General features: G+C 49.8%; 1 protein-coding gene and 1 long non-coding RNA gene across 3 annotated transcripts; one reads left to right on the top strand and one right to left on the bottom strand.

The window, feature by feature from the left end:
- Positions 1–3,451: 3,451 nt before the first annotated feature.
- LOC136552085 (squamosa promoter-binding-like protein 18) lies at positions 3,452–8,304 on the bottom strand. Of its 2 annotated transcripts, none has more exons than XM_066543631.1 (3): positions 7,136–8,304; positions 4,713–4,843; positions 3,452–4,393 (listed from the first exon to the last, which is right to left on the bottom strand). In XM_066543631.1, exons 1-3 carry the CDS (start codon positions 7,621–7,623, stop codon positions 3,669–3,671), a joined length of 1,344 nt encoding a protein of 447 aa, XP_066399728.1. In that variant the 5' UTR covers positions 7,624–8,304; the 3' UTR covers positions 3,452–3,668. The 2 variants fall into 2 exon arrangements, with proteins under 2 accessions (XP_066399728.1, XP_066399729.1); XM_066543632.1 differs by having other exon boundaries at positions 3,452–4,375.
- A 5,344-nt stretch (positions 8,305–13,648) lies between these two features.
- Positions 13,649–15,021, top strand: LOC136552084 (uncharacterized). Its single transcript, XR_010782752.1, has 2 exons — positions 13,649–14,576; positions 14,649–15,021. It is a non-coding gene; the product is annotated as an uncharacterized lncRNA (long non-coding RNA).
- The last annotated feature ends 7,565 nt before the right edge of the window (positions 15,022–22,586 follow it).

The following is a 22,586-nucleotide window of genomic DNA, read 5'->3' as shown; positions in this document are numbered from 1 at the left end:
TAGTCTGCTACAGCATGTGAGGCGTTGTTTGACGCATGGGTCGCCGTTCGAGCTCGACGCGACGTGACGGGCAGCTCTTACAGTATACCATGATTCTCTTGGCCTGACTTTCGTACCAAAAAACTGAGAGCAAGACGTGTGCCTATGCCTATATTATGATGTTCGTCTGGTCTGGCTATAAATGTCCATTCGGTCCGCCCGGCCCATGCCCGGCATGGCCCGGTAGGGCACGGCACGGTAGAGCACGACGGGCCACCAGGTCGTACCTCCCTAGTCCACCATGCCTGGCCGACGGCCTAGGCATGGCCCGTCGGGCCACTTTCCGTGCTGGGCCGGCCCAGAAAGCACGACCTTTTTAGCAGGTCAGGCCAGCCCGAGGCCCGCATTAGCAGGAGAAGGGAGAGAGGACAGAGGACGAGGTCAAGGCGCTGTCCTACGGCCGTGGTGGCACTCGAGGCGATGATGTGGAGGAGGATGCGGAGGCGGTGATGGCGTCGAGGCACGTGACCGCGTGGAGGAGGCCGGGGAGGCGATGCAAAGGCGTGATGACGAGGCGATGCAGAGGCACCGGGCACAGTCGGCGGCGGCCTCAGATCGACCGCGTGCTCCAGTGGCGGCAGCGGCCTCAGATCGACCGCTTGAGGCTGCCGCGGTCGAGGCCGGCGCCTACTCCGCGGCCGCGTGGGGAGGCGAGGAGGAGGTAGCTACCGGGGCTGGGAGCGACGGAGCTCTGGATCTCAGGGGTAGGGAGGGAGGTCGTCGTACCTGCGCCGGATTTGAGCGGAGGAGGCATGGCAAGGGAGCCCGCCATACGCCGAGGGATGGGAGGGAGCCCGTCGTGCACCGAGGATGAGGAAGAGAGGGAGGCCACCGGATCTTAGCTAAGGAAGGGAGGGAGAGGGAGAGGGAGAGATATCCGCATGGGAAGGGAGAGATGGAGGACGGGAGAGGAAGGGAGGACGCCGCCTGGCCTCGCCGGCATCGAGGGAGGAGGCCACGTCTGTGGTGCTTCGACTCAACGGTGGGGCAAGGAAGGAGGAAGAGGAGGCGGCGACACGAGCCAGCATGGAGGAAGACGAACGGCGTCGGCTCGGGGAAGTCCTCGTGACGGCTCGAGGAGACGAGGAGCGGCAAGGCTCTCGACGGCGACGACGTTCCTCGAGGAAGGGGAGGGGCGGCCGTCACGAGGCGTGAGGCGAGAGAAGAGAGGGGGTGTCCACGAGGGAAGGGGGGCGGGCCGGGCGGCCGTCACGAGGCGCAATGCGAGGGAGTGCGCTTATATATGAGGAGGGGGAGGCGGGGACGGTGGGCCGGCCGCGCTGGGCCGCGACGTCACTCTGGGCCTTGGGGAGGGGAGGATGAGTGAGGAGGGGGAGGGGAGAGGCCGGGCCGACCGACTCAGGCCGTGCCGTGTCGTGTCGGCCCACGGGCCTGAGCAGCGGCCCAGGCACAGCCTGCTCCCTCGGGCCAGGCCAGCCCAGGCCCACACGTCACCGGGCCGGGCCGTGCTTGGGTCGGGCTAAAAAAGCGGGCCTCGTGTCGTGCCGTCGTGCCTCGGACTGCATGGAGATATATAGGTCTGGCCAGCTGTGACTTCGAGCTTCGCGATAAAAAACGGACACAAACTTATTCGGGCCAACATATTACAACGCGTCCAGCTTACCTGGCCCATCCGGCCCAAACGAGAAACGTATAGGCGAAAACCACTTCGGCTTAGACGAGATACATTCAGTCGGCCTACGAGAGTCCATTTACTACAGACTACAGTACGTGCGCATCTGTTCAACATCGACTGTCCTGGCGCATATATTCATTTCTGCCCGCTCTACTGCGCGTCTGCGCCTCTGCTAGAAAATTTGGTGTACAGTGAATGGGCCGGTAGGGCTGTCACGCTACCCACCGGGTTCACTTTTTTTTCTGGATGTTTTCTAGAAATTTTAGGGTACACATGCGTGCGTGTTTCCCTCACACTGGAGACGACGTGCCTCCCAATCTCTTCTTTGTGTGTGTATGGACGCACACACGTGTATGTGAGTGTGGAGTATGTGGGTTGTGTGCGTCCAAGTTGTATCCGATAAAAAAAGAAAATTTGGTGTACAAATTAAACGCAAGCATATTTCACAAATTCACATTAACCTTTGCCATTGTGAACCAAACTTGTGTTGATTCGGCTGATGGACACCACAAATTACAAACAAACCGCAACGGTTCATGTATGTTGAACTTATCATTGGTTTTCACAAAAAGGAAAGGGCTTGTTCGCTTGAACTTATCAGACGGCTTATCAGCTAGAATTTACAGTATTTTTCTCTTACAACAAAACAGTTCAGCCGACTTTAATACCAGCCAAACTTATGTTCTGGCTAATCGACACCGAACTTGTGTTGATTCACTGAATTCCTTGGTTGATGAACCTTAGGATTTTCGAAGGACTATTACTCCATTAGATCGTGCTACATGCGCACTCTCTAGCTAGGGAACCAAGAAACGTGCTCACCGAACCAGTACTACGATATTTAAAACGCAGGAAATTTGACAGTAATTTCATGGGAGGTTTGTCAGGCTGAATAATCAGGCAAGAGAAATGTAGAAACGAGCAAATGACGGGAGAAAAAGGGCGAAGCAGAGAATAATGACAGAAAGAACAGAGAACTGATGAGGATCAGTACAGTTGAATAGCTACACAACACAACGCAAGAACTGATCACTGGAGTGCTGGCCGCAGCGAAGCTACTGCCAGTCTGCCACGAGTCCCCGACCCACGAGAATGGGAGCGAAGGGGACGTCCCTTCAGAGGAGCCCTTGACGCCGACGTTCCCTGTTCGCTCGATCGTTCGTGGTTATACTGTTTTACTACAAGAGAAAAAACACTGTATCATGACTAATAAACATGGCTGAGCGAACAGGTTCGGTCCTGTATGCTTTGCTGAAAAGTTGGGTGAAAAATTACGGTTAGCTGATTTACTGGGAGAAAAAAAAAACACTCTACCAGATCGTGTCACCCGGCTAAAAGCGGGCAGAACATTACACGGGCCAACGCACATGTCCAGCTTTCTTGCCCATCCGGCACAGACCAGCAACAAGCGAAGCAATTCTGCCTTGGACCATTCAGCCGACCAAGCATCGCTCATCGTGGCCCAAAACATTCCCTGCTGTCCACTCTACGTCTCTACCAGAAAAACTTGAGATTGACCTTACCCAACCTTTGCCTAAATTTACGCCAAACTTTAGCATATTTCACACAAACCTTATCATTTTACACCGAACTTGTGTTGGTTCGGCTGATGTACACTGCAACTTACAAATGAACTGCAACGGTTCAGGTATTTTTTTTTAAAAAAAAACTAGAACAGTACGTTTCATTTATCGTTTACTTGACGAAAATGTGCACCAAACATGTCTTGATTCGGTTGATGGACACGCTTCCTGAATCAGTAAGATATCAGAACGGTTTCAGGAGAAATTCGGCACTAATTTTATGCGAGTTTTTTTCAGGCAGCATGCATCAGGCATGCAAAACGAAGAAACGAGCAAATGACTGGAGAAATTAAAACGGAGTGAGGGGGCAGAGAATAATAAATAGACACAGAAAGAACAGGAAACTGATGGTGTGATGACCGACCACTACAGCTGAACCGATCACTACTGGCCGCTTGAACCGGAAGAAGCTACTGCCACGAGAATGGGAGCGAAGGGGACGTCCCGTCGGATGAGCCCTCGCCGCCGACGTGGAAGATGCCGTGGTAGTTCATCTCGTGGCCGGCGTCGGAGCTCGGCACCAGGACGGTGTTGAGCTGCTCGCTCTCCACGCTGGCGGGGCAGGCGAACCCGCCGGTGCCCGCGGCGGAGACGGCGCTGGAGCCGGCCTGGGAGCAGGCGAACCAGCCCGGGGAGCTGCCGAACTGGTGGTGCTGGAGGCTGCTGCTGGGGATGAGGGGCTGCGCCATGGGGATGTGCTCCGCTGCGGGCTGGACCATCCGGCTCACGTCGACGCTGGAGGAGTTGGCGGGGGATGACAGAAGAGAGAGAGCACAATCCGAGTCGAGCACGGGGGTGAGCTCGTCGGAGAACATCTTGCTGCTGCTGCTGCTCCCGGGCGGCGGCGGGGCCGCGGTGGCGGTCTTGAGGAGGGGCTGGCACACTGTGGAGACCTCCAGCGTCCCGGCGCCTGCGCTGAAGCTGACCTGGTCGCAGTCCTGGAGGAACGGGAAGCGCCGGCCTTCCTTGGAGTAGGCCGATGACGTGGAGCCGCCGGCGAAGTGCGGCCTGTTGCTGAGCACCGGGGGGTGTGTGTAGTATGAACTGTCCTCGGATTTGATGACTCCAGACCAGCTTGGCTCCGGTCTTGGAGCCGGGAACGACGAGAACCTTGTCCCTGCACTCGAAAACAAGCCTGAACACTCGTCATGAAACAGGCACAAAACTACTAATCGATTCTTTTTTTTTAGGCAAACAAGACTGAACTGTGCAGCACTGCTCAGCTCTTCTTTAGTAATTTGAATGTTGAGGTCCAGGTTGAATTGTGTTGTGCCAAAGTGGCTACTATTTTAAAGCTATATACATATTAGTACTGAAAGTTCAGTTTTACATGCCAGAATTGATGATCAATTGCAGTTGAAAAAATTGTATAGAAGCATTTTGATGGATTTAAGTATGGACTATCATACCATATAAAAAATGCAAGGTGCTCGCTTAACAGAAACACAATATACCTTGTTGACTTGTCATAAAGCTCGCAGAGTTCATGGTATCTGGCTGTGGCTTCCTGCGACGCCGGTTGTGCCCATCAAGCCTCTTTCTACAACTGCGCTTGGCCTCATCAAACTCCGCAAGCAAGTGAAACCTAAATAAATAAATCAGCGATAAGGAATCCATGCACTATAGGCAAAACTAATGACAGTCATTACATATCAACATCACGAAAATTCCAAGGAAAAACAAATAGAATTAATCTCTCAGGAGCCGGGACTATCACACCACTGATGTTCATGTACATAATCTTCTGAACAAAGGCAGGGTAATGCCCGTAATAAATAATTCAAATTCAAAGTGGGGCTGAAATGCTGCTCATAGCCACAGAAGAAAGGCGCACATGTTTTATCACCCATTATTTAAAAATAGTACTCGCCTGCTTTCAAAAATAAAAGTACACAGCTGGACCACTCAGGTTTCAGAATGTCAGCTAACAAATTGGTTGCATGGGGCTTCAGATTAGATAAAAGTTTCACGTTCAGGACCTCTCGAGCACAGAAAAGTTGTACAACTCCTGGTGGGCATCTGGACCACGGTATAATGGTTCCAACAGATACATGCCAGTACGGCACCCTACCAACTTGTTGGGACACTGAGGAGCACTTGATAAAGTCTGCAAAGCAGTATGGCCATCTCACTTTGCTCTACTAGGCAAGGTAATCAATCATTGGAAAAGCGGCTTGCAGCCTCTCTGAATATAAAATTTTCAGAAGACACAAGTGTTGTATTTGCATTGTTTAAAGGTAGCAGATAAACAGGTAGTTGGTCAACATATCTAGGACATATAAAAGGCTGCACACATAACTGAAATATACTTGAACAGCCGCCTGAGAGGCTGACACAAGATTCTAGCTAGTATAGTACTGAGTACTACTAAGATGTCAAATTGGGGGCATTGCGCTTGACCCAGGTGACAGCTAAATCTATAGTATATATCAATCTGAAGTGGTTAAACAGAAATTCAACCTTCACGGACAAAAGTAAGAAACCAGTTAAATTTTCTGAAATAGCTCACACTAAGGCTACAATGTACCAAAAAAACTATATATATACAGTGCCCTTGGTTAACAAGGCAACCTAGTTGATTTCCAGGCTATGTTGCTGGTTACTAAGACAAAATGGCCACACCAAAATTATGCAGAAAAGGTTTGCTTAGTGTCTCTCTAATAGCAAATTTCTACGTCTCAGACATATATATTGCCATCCTGCACATAAATGCATTGTACATGGCCAGCACCTAGCAGACCAGGAGCAAGCAAGGTAGATGTGGTAGGCCAGTTTCTGCTGGAAATTAAATAAAGAGGTTTATGTTCAACATCTTTAAGCATAAAGAGTCCCACCACCACCACCCACATCCACACACACAAAACAAAACAAATACTGTTGCGCGAAAGAATACATGACAAAAATGCAAGAATCATACGGATCTCATTATTTGTTCAGCAAGGAAAGGTTTTCAAAAGAAGTACATATGCAACAACGTCAAAGATGGGGCTTAAAGATTTGAGAGGAGTTCTTCTCAAAGCAAAAAATGCACAGATCCTGATTAAAGTGACTATACTCCTTAAAGAATTCTATCGGAAAGACCAGCTTCTGGTAAATGTGTCCTCTCTGTTTTGTACTAAAGCAGAGAAGCGTCAATTTGATGACGGATTCGAATTCCAATTCATTGTTCACTTTTAAACGTAACCCAAGACGACGAAAGCTATACAGGGGTCAGGTGAAGAAGCGCCACAAGAAAAGATGATCCTCTAGCACATGAAGATGTTCCACTGATGGGTTAGAAAGTGCGTCCTGGCTTTTGCCGGATAATGATTCTCACTGATGGGTTAGAAAGTTGGTATGCACAAGTAGAAAAAGAGGTGGTGTTAATTCTGCTAATACTTGTTGACATGCTAAAGGGAAACAGGGAAAAGATCAGTGTACGTTCATATGAAAAGGCTGAAAAGGTGGAGCCGGGAAAGGTAAAGCTGTGCATCCTTGAAGCAAGACAGCCCACTCAGGCAGGTGTATGCTAGTAATTGCTAAGCTCAAGTTCATCATATCTGTGACTGTTGGTGACAAATTGGCGACAATCTGAAGCAAAGAAAGAGAGGGGCAGGGCCAAAGAAAGAACTGATTTGGCATTTTCACTTTGAACAAAGGGAAAGGCAAGGAACAATCAGCAGTAAAAAGAAAAAGCTGTGGGAAAAAAATGACTGACATCAATCAGTCGGTTCGTTGATTGGTAGTAGCAATTTCCATGGCAACAATTCAAGCAAACGACCCTTTTTCGACGCAACCAGGCTCATGCAATTACAGCGACGTTTACCCAACTGAAATGAAGTGAATTGAGAGAAGGGATGGGATTGCTTTGGGCTGAGGAATTGTTGTACGTATATACCTGCTGCACTGCTGGCAGAAGCGCATCTCGCGGCCGGCGACGACGACGACGGGCGTCTTGGAGTGCGCCTCGCAGACCTTGTGGCGGCGGTGGTAGTCGCGGCACTTGCTGAGGTCGGCCTTGCAGCCGTCCACCGCGCACGACGGGCACTGCGCCCCGGCGGCGCCACCGGGCCCCGAGCGCGGGCGCTTCATCGGGCTCGCGGACGGCGACGCCGCCGCCGCAGGCTCCTTCGTCCCGTCCGCCGCCCCGAACTCGCCGAGCCCGCCGAGCTTGAGGTCGACGGAGCACTCCGCCCGGCTCGGCGCCCCGCGCGGGGCCGCCGCGGGGGAAGGCGCGGCAGCTGTGGTGGCAATGCCCGACGCCGCCGCGGGGGAAGCCGCGGCTGCTGCTGCTGTAGCGGCGATGGGCGGCGGCGGTGGCACGGCGGCGTCGTGCTCCAGGTCGGGCAGGTCCCAGGAAACCGGCATCTTGAGATCCCAATCCATGAATGAAACGCCGCGCAAGCTCCACCGTTCCCCGTCGGCCAGTGCAGTGCAGAGCTATGCGCCGCGTGCCCGTGCCCGAGCTGGAGCTGTGTGCGCGTGTCTTTCACGGTCAGGACAGTAGTGTCGCGGCCGGTTTGTTGGGTTCCCCCGTCCCTCTCACCCTATAGGCCGGCTCTGCCGCGGGGAGGGTGGCAACGAGCCAGACAGGCACCACGGGGAGTTATTGCCCGGGCACCACCGCGCACAGAAGCGAACAAATCAAGCACGGGAGCAGGGCAAATGCCGCAGATCAGCAGGGAGCTGAGCTGAGCTTATCCTGATAGGGAGGAGAGAGAGAAACAAACTGCCAGCCAGAAGGAACTGAGCTAGCTGCCGGACGATGGTGAAGAAGCGAGTGGTGTGCGGGGGATATGCTGCTGCTAGCTTAGCAGTTGTAGGAAGGAGGGGACTGGAGCCGTGGAGTGAAGGAAGTGAGGAACAACGGAACGAGCAGCGCAACGCCAGCACCACCAGCACCACCGAGGAAGAGGATGCCAGGCACAGCCAGCCGGCCAGCCAGGAACTGAACTGGGGGGCAGTCAGTACCTGCTCGCAGAGGCAAGTGCAGTGCAGGTGTGGAGGCCTGGAGGGTCTAGCTATACCAGCTACGAGCTCAGCTCAGCTATGGAGGGGGTGAGTGTGGGGAGGGAGATCACATCAGCCATTCAGGCCTCAATTGAGGGCGTGGATAAGGGGGTGTTGGGATCCGGCTACTAAAATTTAGAAGGTGTATCGGGAGGAAGTTATATGGGGTGTTCGGATACTATCTCCAACCCATTTCACCGTTTGGGTCACGCAGAGCGAAAGAAAAACGCATCCAAAACTGGCGAACTCCAACAGAGAACGCAAAAAGAGAGGCCCCGAGCGCCGCCCGCCTCTCTCCCCGCCGAGCGCTGCCCGCCTCCCTCCCCGCCGAGCACCGTCCGCCTCCACGGTGGCCTCCTCCTAGCTCGCCTCCATGCCGGATCTGCCCGGGGAAGGCGGGGAGCACCACCACCCCCAACCGGATCTGGCCGAGGAAGGAGGGACCCGGCGGAGCTCGCGCTCGCGGTCGCAACCGGTAGAGCCACGCTCGCATCCGAGGCCGACGAAGCTCGCACCCGCGCCCGCGCGGAGTTTGCGCTCGCGCTTGCGGCCGGCAGAGCCCCGCTCGGCGGAGCTCGCGCCCGCGCTCGCATCCGCGGCCGACGGAGCTCGCGCTCGAGCTCGCGGCCGCCATCCCCTCTGGCAGCGGTGGCGGCGTCCACGCCCGGCCTCGCGCTCGCGCTCGCGGCCGCCTATCCCCTCCGGTAGCGGCAGCGGCGTCCACGCCCGGCCTCGCGCTCGTGGCCGCTAGCCCCTCTGGCAGCGACAGCCTCGTCCACGCCCGGCTTCCCCTCGCGCTCGCGGCATATGCGACGGCATAGATTTGGGTCTGAGGAGAGAGACGACGCGGTTTTGGGTTCCCTCTCATCTTGGACGCAAAATAAGTTCTCCATTTACCTACTCTGTTGGTGGTACATTTTGGGTATGGGTAGCGTGATATATAGCCTTTTGCCCATATTATATTAACCGCTCCATTGTTCTATTATGATATACTACTAATAAATAAAAAAATCACTTTTTTGTATGGATATTTTGTTTGTTGCATTGCGAAATGCAAAAAAATTTGCTTGCAGCCATTCATCAGGCCATCCATCCCTGACAGGGATTCTAAAGGCGCGGGGCCCGCAGCGGCGCCAGGTGCCATGTTCATCCTTTAACACCAGCATGGGACCCTTGTGCTGCTGCGCGCAAGCGCAATTATTGGGGAGGGGTTGGTTTGGTCTCGCCAGGGCTTTGCCGTGCTTCGCTTTGCTTTGGCCCTCCGGCGTCCGGCCCTCCACTCGCTAGCTTGCAGGAGAGGAGAGGGAAGCATTACTTTTCTTGGCTTCTTGTTAGCGAGGTTGGTTGAGTGGGGGAAGAGGCGGGTTTATTGAGAGTGTGATCGAGATCGACGGCTGCAGTGGAGCAAGTAGTGTTTTTCCTTAAATACAACAGTGTTTTACTACTGCGCTCCTCCTGCTGCGGATGGATCGACGGTGATTGCCGTTGCCTGCCGCCGAGTGCCGGCGGGGATGCGCAGGTACTTTTGGTCACGTTCACTTGTTTTATAATCCGTATTTTTTAGTTTATTTTTTAGTCCGAACAGTGTTTTTATTTCATAACAAATCAGTCGGAACAGTGTTTTGGTTTATTTTATCAAGAAGCGAACGAGGCCTTGGATGCATGCTCATGTTTACTGACCGGTCCCTGTTCGGCTGGTATTAAATCGGCTTTTGTTGATTTGTACGGCTAGTTTGTTGTGAGAGAAAAATACTATTCTACGATTGATTTGTATGGATTAGAGTTGACTGAATAGCACAAGCGGAGCCACAAGTTACCGTGCTACAGTAGTTAAGCTACTTGCTGGCTGGCTTAATATGCCTCTTCATGTCCCTAATAGCTAGTTACATGCCAAATGCATGTGCTTCATCTAAATCGTATATTGTGTGATAAATATCCGATCTGCATCGACAAGGAATACTCAATTGCCTTTGACACTTCTCTCCTGGTCAGGGAAAGTACGGTTAGCAATATCTTATCCACAAAAGCTCACAAACCTAACAGCACGCATGGGTAAACCACACAATCTGATTCCATAAAGAACTCCCTGAGCAAGCTTGCACTCCAAGATACCAGCATGTTCCAACTGCATCTCTCCAGAATCCGGATCCCTCTGATGGTCCAATTCTTTTCTCCAAGAAAAAGAGAGAGTTGGTCCATGGTACGGTCCATTTCTCCAACTATCTTTTTAATCAATATATATAATTATATGGCATCAGCTTGCATATTGTCGCCACATGTGGCTCCAGACCTTCTGGGGAATGTGGTGGTTTTGTGCACCGGAGAAGGGTTTTTTTTTTTGGCATGGGAGAGAGATGCATGTTGAGAAGGGAATCTGTACGTGGCAGTCTGGTTTGTGGCCTCAGGACATGGGGCTGGATGGCTTTGTTTGTTTGTTCCTTTTGGGTGCTCCTGACTTGTTCCTGTGTGTAGGATCGATGGCTCTAGAAAAAGAAGCAACAATGTAGGGATGATAGGTGAAAGATTGCGCTAACGTACCATATGATTGTGGCCTTTATTACTTTGCAAAACACGGAGGGCAAGTGCACGAAATGATTGGCCACATAATAATATGCATGCTTCCTTGTTTGCCCATCTGCAACTTTTGTTCTAGCTTGCCTTGTGCATAACTGGTATCGAAACAGTATTATATGACACAATAGCAAGGCTACTCTCGAAAAAAGACATCTGAGTGTTTCAGAAGCGCTGTAGTAGGCTGTTAATGGATAAAAACAAGCTGCATCACGTCCAAACTGTCCTTTAGGATATGCACCACTCTGTACACCATCCAATTCTCTGTTGTGACCTGTGGGTTCCTATGTCTTTTCCATATTATCTTCAATATTTCTCATATATCTCATATACCTGATTTTTTTTGTTTCTAAGACAACACACAATTTTGTCATTATTTGGCTATAAAAAATATGAATGATCTCTTGTAAATTGTCTTTTTAACTATACTAGTTGATTGTGTGTAAAATTATTGCATGTATAAAAATTCTTTTAAAAATGGGCACCTAAAATATAGCAACTCCATTATCTTCAACTTGCCTGCTATCAATTCTTGGCATCCAGTTTCGAGGATCGGACTACCCCCAAGCACTTGCCACGTTTGGGCTGGTTTGACTTATAAGCCATGGCTGAAAGTATTGTTGACTGATTTGATATGAGAAAAAATATTATTCATTAGCTGATAAGCCATAGCTTATAAACTAAATACAACGAAGCGAACAGGCTGCTAGCTTAACCGATGTGATGTCGCCGAGGACGTACAGCGGGGTAGGCATAGGAGACTGAAGCACTAAGGCATGATACAGTAAGGGGTATGGTAGTAATTTCGGGGATGTTTAGATCCATTGCTTGGTAATGCGTAACCTTGCCAAGCGAGGAAGTATATAGTGAATCTGCTAGCTTTGGATTCCTTCACTATTGTCTCGATTTCTATGCAAGTAAGTTTTTCTTGCTAGCCCAGGAGAGCCAAACTGGCTCGCCTGGACGGGCAAGGTTAGACTTGCCTGGCTGAGCAAGGCTAGGAAAATCCCGCTGTGCATCCAAACGTGCCCTTCATCCTGTACCTCGTATACAATAAAAAAAAACATGGATATGAATTGTGGAAGTGTAGTAGTATACGTTACATACAACTCACGGCATGCATATGCACATATACATGTTCTGGAAATCAGGCCCCAACAATGCAAGTTAACCGTGCTAGTGATGCTTGGAACATGAGACACGAGTTCGATCCCACCATGTCAACCACGTGAAACCATCAGTTTCCTGCCAACCGAACAAGAGGCCGTGCGTTTTTCACACCAAGTCATTTCATCCTTGACAAATGTCGACCTCTTCCTTCCAGATGACCTTTTGTGCTTTTGACATTGGGTTTTCACGCATATATATTCTTTATATGTGCTCATGTACAGAAGGGATCTTTGCTTCCAAACACAAGTACAGTAGTGTGACAGTAAAATATATGGTCTATAACAGGTGCTGCTTCAGAGTTCAGATCATATGTAGTGGTTAGATTGTCAGGTCACCTGATTGTGAACAAGCAAGCTAGGCGCTAGTCGTGTCCACACAGAAGCTAGCGTGCTAGCATAAGGGAGCTAATTGCCATGCGTGTGAAGCTAGCTATTGCAGATGCTGACTTTCAAATTAAGCATGAATGTGGATCAGCTGTTAACTGTTAGACCATCGGTTTCATTGTTGCCGACCAAATGATGATTGTGAGTATCTATCATGGGTTGGCCAATGCCCGCAAGCAATGCGACAAGCAACTTAGGCCTCGTTCGTTTGAAGGAATCTAGATGAATCTAAAGAAATTTATAAAAAGAAAATACTATTTTGAATAAAAAAGAAGCTAAATCAAATCAGATTTAAAGGCACGCAAACGGAACCTTAACAGCCAGAATTAACTAGCTAGCGCAGTCATACATACGAAAAGTAAGGCCCGGGGGTACTGAATGAACAACTTCTAGATAGTGAACAATGCAAATCAATACTAAAAGCAGCTTGCACGAAATGGAGAGATATTTATATATGTGCCCGTACGTACGTACTCCACGGTTGGTGCCGGCCGGTTCAAAACCGTGGGCAACATTTAGAACAGTGCACTAGCTAGCCAATTTAAAGCAGCAGCCTCGCATTATTAGCTAGTTAGGGGTGTTTGTTTCCATGGACTAAATTTTAGTCCATGTCACATCGGACATTCAGATGCTATTTATGAGAACTAAATATGAGTTAATTATAAAACTAATTACATAGATGGAGACTAATTTACGAGATGAATTTATTAAGCCTAATTAATCCGTCATTAGCACATATTTACTGTAGCACCACATTGTCGAATCATGGACTAATTAGGCTTAAAAAATTCGTCTCGTAAATTAGCCACAATCTGTGTAATTAGTTATTTTTTTCGTCTATATTTAATACTTCATACATGTGTCTAAACATCCGATGGGACAGGGACTAAAATTTTCCTGTAGGAACCAAACACCCCTTTAACTTGCCGTCCTCTTTGCTTGAGAGATCAGAAGTAATGAAGGGCCTAGTCTCTTCTTGTTTAGATATACGTAGGCACTAGATCTCCCTCTGGTTCTGGTATATATCAGCATCCAAATGCGCTCACAGCTGACACCATTACATTGCAAAATGACCAGATATTTTCTTCGATCTATATATACTCATGTAACTCTCACAATCAAAGGGTGAATCCAGCACCAGAGTCCCCCCCCCCCCCCCCCCCCACCCCCCACACCTACTGCTGCTCAAACCATGGAACCCCTCCTACAAATTTGTATCTATTCAGGCTTGGAAGGAGAGGCTATGGATGAAAGATTATGAGATACGTTCCCCCTAGTTTATTTTCCTAGATCCGCCACCGTAAAGGATACTCCCTCTGTCCAAGGAAAGAATGCATCTACAGGTTACGTGCTGGCAAAAGTAGTCCACGTTTGACCAAGTTTTCAGTGAATACTATTTACATTTATGATTCTAAATTAATTTATTATAAAAATACATTTCATAATTAACCTAATGGTATTTATTTGATATCATAAATATTAATACTTTTTTTATCTATAATTAGTCAAACTTAAGATTCTAAAACGTGACATTGTGCTAGAATTGTATTCGTTCTTTGACGGCATATGTGTTCACCTCGATCCATGTTCAATCATTTGCTAATTCCTAATGACGTGCAAAAGACGTACATGAAGATTTTTACTTACATGTGTCACCATGCGTATGAATTCCTTGTTGAGTAGTAGTACACTAGAGCGGTAATAAATCAGCGTGACTGTATCAAGCCTTGTAACTTGTCGTGTACGACCTCGATCGATATTATTGCTAGCTACTGTAGTAGGTAACAGTAATCTGAGAGCTGGGGTAGTTTTCCCTTCCCTGGCGATTTTTTTTATTTTTAACACATTTTTAAATTAATTTTAAAACTAATCGTGTTTATTTTTTTTAATCTAACATTTTTGGCCGTGCCTATTCGCACGGCACGGCGATTTAACGCTGCCGCGCCATGCATGGGGGCGCGGCGAGGCTGCCCACATGACAGCGATCAGGGCCTCTGACCGGTGACGTGGCCGGCTTTGCCGCGCCACCGATCAGGGCGCGACGGTGACGCGCCACACATCATGGCACGGTAGTGGCGCGCCACCGTTCAGGGCGCGGCAGAGCCTAATACAGGAGGTGCCAACCTAGGAGGTTGTTCCCACATGCTATAGGTTTGGTGTTGGAAGCGACGGCCAGTTGAGAGACCTGTTGTTCACGGTTTACCTGTAAGTGCATCGATTTTTTATTTTCCTCAAACTTGATGCCGCACTTGTGACTGACTATCCTATTTAATGCAGGCATGGAATCACGTGGACGTAGGACCGATTGCTCTGTACATCTGGCAAGAAGCGGAGGTAGTTAGAGGGAACCCGAAGCGTCGGTACATGCAGAACTCGGACACGCTAGACGTCCTGACACAGTCTGCTAGAGCGATGAGCTCGCTCAGTCTGCCAGTGTCGTCCTCAGTCTCCTCCGCCTGTAAGCCCGCCTCTGCTAGAGCGATGAGCTCGCTCAGTCTGCCAGTGTCATCCTCTGCCTCCTCCGCCTGCAAGCCCACCTCAGCAAGAGCGATGAGATCGCTCAACCTTGTAGTGTCGTCCTCATCCTCGTCCCCCTCATCAGACAACACAATCGGTGATTGAACGGTGCGACCAGCTCGCGTTCTATGCTCATCTAACTTCTTTTCCTCGTACCTTACACGAGCCACCTCTGCGGCATGGTCCTCGCTGCATCCAACCACTTCATGTATAAAATGCAATCAGTTAGCAACACGATTATATTACATTTAAAATCAGGCAACGAAAAAAAGACTTTCAAGCACTCACTGGCACATAATGCAACAACATACTCGTTCAAGACTTGTATCTGTACTCTTGTCTCCTCCCTTGCGTCCTTCCTTGCCCTCTCCTCCTCTAACGTCCTCCGTCTCTCCAATCTTCATTTATCAAGCCCAACATCGATCGGGTTACTAATACCGCGCTGTCTAGTAAACCCACGCATCTTGTTTTTATGATGTTTAACGAATAGGTTGACGTAGTCAGGTCCATATCCTCTCTTCCGTGCAATTACTTGCCTGTCCTTCAGTTCATCTAAGAACTTAGCTTGACCATCATAACATTCCCACCTGCATTTTCTAGTGCTCCGTTCAAACGAAAAATTATATCATATATGTCTTAGCAAGAGAAACAAAAATACGATTTCATGTTTACCACAAAAATAATCAATCTCATCATAGTCAACCATATGGCCGCAATAATGGTATATTCCAAGCTCCAAAGGGACTAGACCGTAGTTGGATTTAACACATTCACACTTGACTCGAGGTGCTTTGTAAATTAACCTTTCTTTCTTCTTTTCCTTTGCCTTTGGTGGCTCCGGCCATTGATTCTTAGGAATGTAGAGTCACTCATTGAAATGACACTTCACAAATCCATAACGCTACAAGAGAACACATGAGTACACGCACACCTATAGAGATAAATATTTAAACAGATACACTTTCCACTTACTTCGTGTTTGTTCGGACACACAAACTCCAACGTAGTCTCAGAGTTTATCACAATTCGATCTCCGCATTCGCATAGAGGAGGTTCCTCGAGTAGTATAACTGTGGCTAGGTGCTTCTCCTTAGCCATCATTGGCGGGGGGTTAGGGGGTGGAACCCAACGCTGGAAGTGCTCACGTGGATGTTTCCCTCTACACCAATCGTTGAAAAGGAGGTACCTAGGGTCAAACTTTTCTGCATCGTCGATACACTGAAAGAAAAAGCACCTCTCATGGTCCTACACAACAAGATTCTAATAAAATATTAGTAGCCTACTTACACAAATAAAGAGAAAAAGATAGTGGAAACAATTACTTACATTAAAAGGACTGCATGTGTAGAAGCAATACGTCGCCCGGGAAACCACAGTCATTGTTAGGCACAGGGAGGTCAGGAGGGATGGGGGCATCTTTGCTAGACGCGTCGGGGTATAATTCTCGAGGACGACCCGTTTTCGCCAAAACTCCTCCCAATACATTTCTTGCATCTAACAAAACGGTTGTAATTTAACAAACAAAAATCAAAACATCACAAATTAATGTCAATGAGAACCATTTGTATTACAACAAATAAAATATAACATACACTTTGTTGCAAACTCTATCTTAGATGTAAACATGAAAACTATATAAAAACTATACTTTGGTCAGTAAAAAATAAAATTTGGTATATCAACAGTGTGTCCATATATTTATTCACATATAAAAGTAGAGATGCAAACTCAAACAAGCAAAATACATGGTAATCATAATTCTAACAAACCAATTAACTTTAACATTGGCAATCATAATCCTAATCCTTCAATCCAACGTTCTAACGAACTCATATTTTCCTCCATACTCTACCTGCTCATTCAAATCATTTGATCCACCGTGGAGGCCGAGGAGGAGCTTTATTACCTTGACAAGACCAAGGAGGAGCTTCGTGGAAGGTATGGAGGGGAACACCAAGGGAGAGAAATTCGGTGGCCGACCGTGGGGGAGTCGGGAGGCAATGGCGCGGCGATGCGGGCTGGGAGGTGCGGCGGCGGGAGCAGGGCGGCACGAAGGCGGCTGCTGTGCCCTGCAACTGAAACAGAGAGAGAGGGGCGGGACTTGGCCGCGAGCCTATATTAGGCTCTATCGCGCCCTGGACGGTGGCGCGCCACTGCTGTACCATGATGCGTGGCGCGTCACCGCCGTGCCCTGATCAGTGGCGCGGCAGAGCCGGCCACGTCATAGGTTAGAGGCCCTGGTTGCTGCCACGTGGACAGCCTCGCCGCGCCCCCATGCATGGCGCGGCAGCGTTAAATCGCCGCGTCGTGCGAATAGACGCGGCCAAAAGTGTTAGATTTGAAAAAAAAAACAATGTTAGTTTTAAAATTCGTTTAAAAATGCGTTAAAAATAATAAAAAAATTCTCCCTGACGCTATGGCCTAGGCTAGGCCTATGGAGGGTAATGCGTAACAATAATCAGAAAGAGTCTGTCTATTGCATAACTATGTATTTGATATAATTTTAACACATAGTTTTTTTTGAACCGTACGATGAAGATTCAACAGCCTCTAGCTTCCTTCTACTTCCAGCCTCCAGCCTTCTTCTACCTCCAAACACACTGCACAAACTCGCCCCTGCGGCTGTTGGTCGCCCCACCCTTGGCCGCGGCTAGTCGGCACAAATCACAAACAACAACAAATTACAAATCTCAGATCACAACAAATAATTTTTTTTCTATGAAAAGACAAAGACAAATCGCGGCTGTGTTGGCACAAATCACAAGCAACAAATCACGGCGGCACAGGCACGGGCGGCACGGGCGCGGCGAGGCCGCAGCGGCGCGGGCACGGGCAGGCACGGGCACAGCGCGGTGAGGCCACAGTGGTGGCGCGGGCACAGATTGGACGAAGGCGTGCTAGAGCTAAGGAAGATCAGACGGCCTTAAAATCGTGTGTTGGATTGCTCTAAAACACATGGGTGTGGTATAGCATTTGTGAGTCAGAAAAGCATGCATGGCGTTAGCGTTAGCAGCTGTCTACTCGTAGCTAAGGAAGGAAAGGAGGAGCTGCCACGATACAGTACTCCGGGCGACCGCGAATCATCCTACTACATGGAAGCACATGCACGCGCTGCAGCCTGCAGCCTGCAGCGATGAGAGGGAGTGGAGTGACTTGGGGAGCAGGAGAGGGGATAGAGAGATGCTCCTGCTGCTGCTGCGGCGAGTGGGATCCCAAGTCATGAATGAGCGGTTGGATTGCTTCCCACTGCGCAGGAGACAGACGGCTCCTGTTGGCCTTTATTGTGCCTGGCCCAATAGATTGGTGGAGGCCGGAGGGGAGCACGGCACTGCACCGGAGCATAGCATGCAGGATTGCAGGACCACACCACACCACACCACGGCCGAACGAACTAGCTGCTCTCTCTGCCTCTGCTAGACTGCTATTGCTATGGATGGGAATCGGACGACGACGACGACGGTGACAGTCTTGGAGCTAGCACCCTCCAACTGGAGAAGGATCACGACATGACTGCCATGTTTTCCTACCCTCGCTCTCTCCCCTCTTCCTGTATTACGCCCCCGCCCCCGCGCGTGAGAACGAATTACGCGCCGCCTCATGTTCCATTTCACGCACGCACGCTACGCCATGGTCCTGTTCGCTGGGAGGAATTTAAAACAATTTGGATGAATTTAGAATAATTTAAGAGAGCGTGAACAGTGAATCCGCCATGAACATTAAATTCCGGCTGGTTTTCTTACCAGCCGAACGGCGCCGCCGGCGTCTCTCCTCTCTTTGTGTGATGCTGTTCTCCATCACGTCGCGGTCTAGCGACTAGCGTCACACGACAGTCCGTCTCCTGTAATAACAAAGGCAAACATAAACACGACCTGCTCCTGCTGTGCTCAGAAACGCTACCACCACATCGTCCTCCTCCAAGGCTCGAACCGTGCCCCCATCGGGACCCAGCGTCAGTGGCGCATTGGTAGGCGGCCGGGCATGCAGCCGGAAACGCCTGGCACACAGCCACCCACCCTTGGCCCTTGGGTCACCTCATCTTTGCCGCGCGCTACCTACCTACTGTACGTTAGAGTAGTTTGCAAAAAATTTTGCAAAATTTTTCACATTCCCCGTCACATCGAATCTTTGACGCATGCATGAAGCATTAAATATAAATAAAAAATAAAACTAATTACACAGTTTAGACGAAATCCACGAGACGAATCTTTTAAGCCTAATTAGACTTTGATCGGACACTATTTACCAAATAACAACGAAAACGCTACAGTAGCCATTTTGCAAAATTTTTTACATCTAAACAAGGCCTCACATCCGGAGGAGAGGAGGGGTATGGGTATGTATCTGATCTGTATCTCTCGGCAGCGACCCTGGCGTCGCCGTCGCATGGGCGCCCGCCCGGTAGGCTGCTACAGGGAGCGGATCCGATCGCAGCTTCGAGTTCGATCCCCCGTGTCCGCGTGTGTGGCCGCGCGCGGGGCTCCCTCGGCTCGGCGTCTTGCCCAAACAGTGCGGCCGACCGCGACGGCTCGGGCCGATTGCTGTCGGGGCACATCGCGCGCTTGGAAATCTGCGTGCCGCGCCCGGCCGCCGGAAAGCGACGCGCCCTGCCCTGCGTCGTCGTCTTGTGTTGTCCGTGTGGGTGTGGATCACCAACTGGTGGTTGTCATGCCCTGCCCTTCAGTCGGGCGGGCGGTGGACGCCTTCATTTCTTCCATTTCGTCCACGGCTCCACGCATACAATCAGTGACGGGCTCTCCTGTCTCCTCCAACGGTGCTGGGACTGACTGGGGAGGTCTTTAAAAAGTACGGGAACCGGTGGTACCCTAGCGGTCTTCTTAACCAAATATCTGCAAGATTAATGGCCTTTGTCAAGCCTGCGTTAGCTCAAGGACAGCGACAGCGTGCTATTTTCTTTATTCCGTTTTGGATGTGATGTGCAAAATTCTCTTCTCTTCCGGACAGGTTCCACAAGACCTGCTGACCAGGGTTGATAAAGAGCCAGTTCGGCTGGGCTAAATCGGCTGCTGCTGGAAACCAACTGCTACAGGCAAAATCAGCCGAGGCCCGGTTTAGTTCCACTTCGTTTTGCCAAATTTTTCAAGATTCTCCGTTACATTGAATCTTTGGACGCATGCATGAAGCATTAAATATAAATAAAAAATAAAATTAATTACACAGTTTAGACGAAATCCACGAGACGAATCTTTTAAGCCTAATTAGACTATGATTGAATACTAATTGCCAAATAACAACGAAAACACTACAGTGCCCATTTTGCAAAAAAAAATTCAGAACTAAACTGAGCCCAGGTAACCGGTTCCATCCAGCCAACATCACGTTCAGCCAACTAACCAACCTCCATCCAGCCAACTAACCAGCTGCCGATTGCTCCATTCAAAAAATAGAGCCAACACCACATCCATTGAACTCATGGCGCCAAACCAAAGCCATTCAAATTACAATACAAGTGCATTTGATAACAGTTTGTCCAGGCAACTAACAGTCCATTACAAACTAATCCATTAGCAGTTCACTACACATAACAGTTCACTACAAGTAAGGATGGCAACGGGTATATACCCGTCGGGTATCGCCGGGACGTTCTCTTCCCCGCTACGGAGAATTTATCCCGTCCCCATCCCCATTAACTGTCTCGGGTATAGATTATTGCCCATCCCCGTACCCGTCGGGTATCGGTCGGGTAACAGATACCCGACGGGTACTGCATACCCAATAAACAAGGACACTAGGGGTCGCAGCTTTGCAATCGGAGACGTTTCTTCTTCACCCGGGTATAAGTGTCGGAGTCTCGGAGATGCCGAGGAGAAGGAGCGAGGTTGCGAGGAGGACGAGCAAAGGTGGCAGAGAGACCGAACTGAGGAAGCGAGGGGCACGAGCGCTCGTGAGACAGGCGTGCTTGTGCTGCTGGCGGAGATGGTGAGGAAAAATTGAACGAGGGTTCCTAGAACACACAAATTATATATATGACTGTTCAGATTTGGACCAAAATATCTATGTTGAGCTTCTTTGGGCCTAATACTCGCATGACAGCTCAAATAGTCGGGTTCCCCAACGGGTAACGGGTACAGGTAAACAGGGAACGTTCCCGTACCCGCTATGCCCGTCGGGTATGGATTCTTGCCCATTTAGATGTCCACGGGTAAAGATATGATTTCATCCCCGTCCCCTAATAGATCAAATACCCGTCGGTAATCGGGTATCGGATCCCCGTTGCCATGCTTGACTACAAGCCATTATACAACAGTTCAAAATACACTTCTTCCTCCCAAATCGTCTAGCCTGCAGGTTACACAAAATCAAGACTCGAATGCCATCTTCTTGCCATCTTTGTCCTCCGAGGCAGTCAGTCAAGAGTCCAACGAGCTAGAGAACTTGCAGGATCCATGGCCTGAAGGGTAAAAAGGAGTAAAAAAAGATCCATCAGCACGACGTGTTAACTGATCAAAATGCACGACAGAAACAAGATGATCAATTGCTTGCGCTACTGGAAGAAGATACATGAGAACGACATATAACATAATGGTCAATTGCCTGGGCCAGCAGAAAAATAAAGACCGCGATGTAAGCCATGTGTCGGGTTCATAAACCCGGGGTCCCTCGGGGACCGGCTTCCGCGCCAAGGCTCGGCCCTAGAGTCTAAATACAACAGACCAGAAGGACGGCCCAGTCGCCGACCTGAAGGTCTGGACTAAAAGGAGCGGCGCCCGCTCGTCGACCCCTTGGGCCCACCACTCCGATCGGAGTACTCGCTTCGGCCTCCAGCTGCCTCCGGACGCCCTGTCCGATCAGAAGACCTGGCCCAAAGCGCTACTTCCGACTCTGACCCTGCGTCCCTCCGACCGGGGCTCGTAGGAACCCTGCTCACCGCTCTTCTCCGATCGGCGCACTCAGAGCCGACTAGAGCCATCTGACCGGGGACGCCCGCTCGGTAGGAACCAGAAGACGTGCGGAGAAAGGCAAAGCAAGGCTCACAAGTCAAACCCACTGTGCCAGGGACCATACCCTGCACGGAACAATACTCTGTAGCCACCTGACACAAACAGTATTATAGGCGCCGACATCTCCCTCTACAGTATTGTAGGGGCCGCTAAAAGTCCCATACGGTAAGGCCCTCCACGTGTCTCTGTGCATCAATAGCGGTATGGGCGCCAGGATTTACCGTACTGGGTGAACATAGCAAGACCCCTCACATGCCTCTAGGCATCGAACAGTATTTACAGGTACTGACGTCACCATCTCTGAAAAAGGCAGCACGACCTCCCGTATGCATCTGACATTCATCAATAGTGTTGTAGGCGCCTACCATTATCTGGTACCCGCCGATGTGGGCAACAAGGCTCGGTAGACGTGGACAACAAGGCTCGGTAGCATACGCACCCTTTCCCTCTCACTTATAAAGCTGTCCCCTTCATCTATAAAAGGGGGTGTGCTTCCTCCAACAAAGGGAGACCGATTCCAGTGGGTCAGAGTTCCTTAGATCGATAGCTCTCAACCGTAGAACCGCCAGGTTCGGACCTTAAGCACCCGCTTGAACACTTAGCTCATAGCAAAGTTCCTGTCACTCTCGGTCCTTCCGACTAGAGCCGACCGGACCTCTTGCACATATGTCGATATTTGACCACCGATAGCCTACCACGGGGGTCCCCGAGGCAGTATGTTCGGGCTTTAGCGTATGCA

This window comes from Miscanthus floridulus, chromosome 4 (assembly GCF_019320115.1).
Source record: "Miscanthus floridulus cultivar M001 chromosome 4, ASM1932011v1, whole genome shotgun sequence".
Lineage (NCBI taxonomy): Eukaryota > Viridiplantae > Streptophyta > Magnoliopsida > Poales > Poaceae > Miscanthus > Miscanthus floridulus.
The sequence above is the reverse complement of the archived record's forward strand: the minus strand, read 5'-3'. Positions and strand labels throughout refer to the sequence as shown.

Excerpts from the sequence above, each read along its gene's own strand:
- LOC136552085 (XM_066543631.1), bottom strand. The coding sequence starts at position 7,623 with ATGGATTGGGATCTCAAGATGCCGGTTTCCTGGGACCTGCCCGACCTG. Across the intron at positions 4,844-7,135 it reads TTCTGCCAGCAGTGCAGCAG|GTTTCACTTGCTTGCGGAGT; the intron begins GTATATACGTAC and ends TTATTTATTTAG. Across the intron at positions 4,394-4,712 it reads CTTTATGACAAGTCAACAAG|GCTTGTTTTCGAGTGCAGGG; the intron begins GTATATTGTGTT and ends ACGAGTGTTCAG.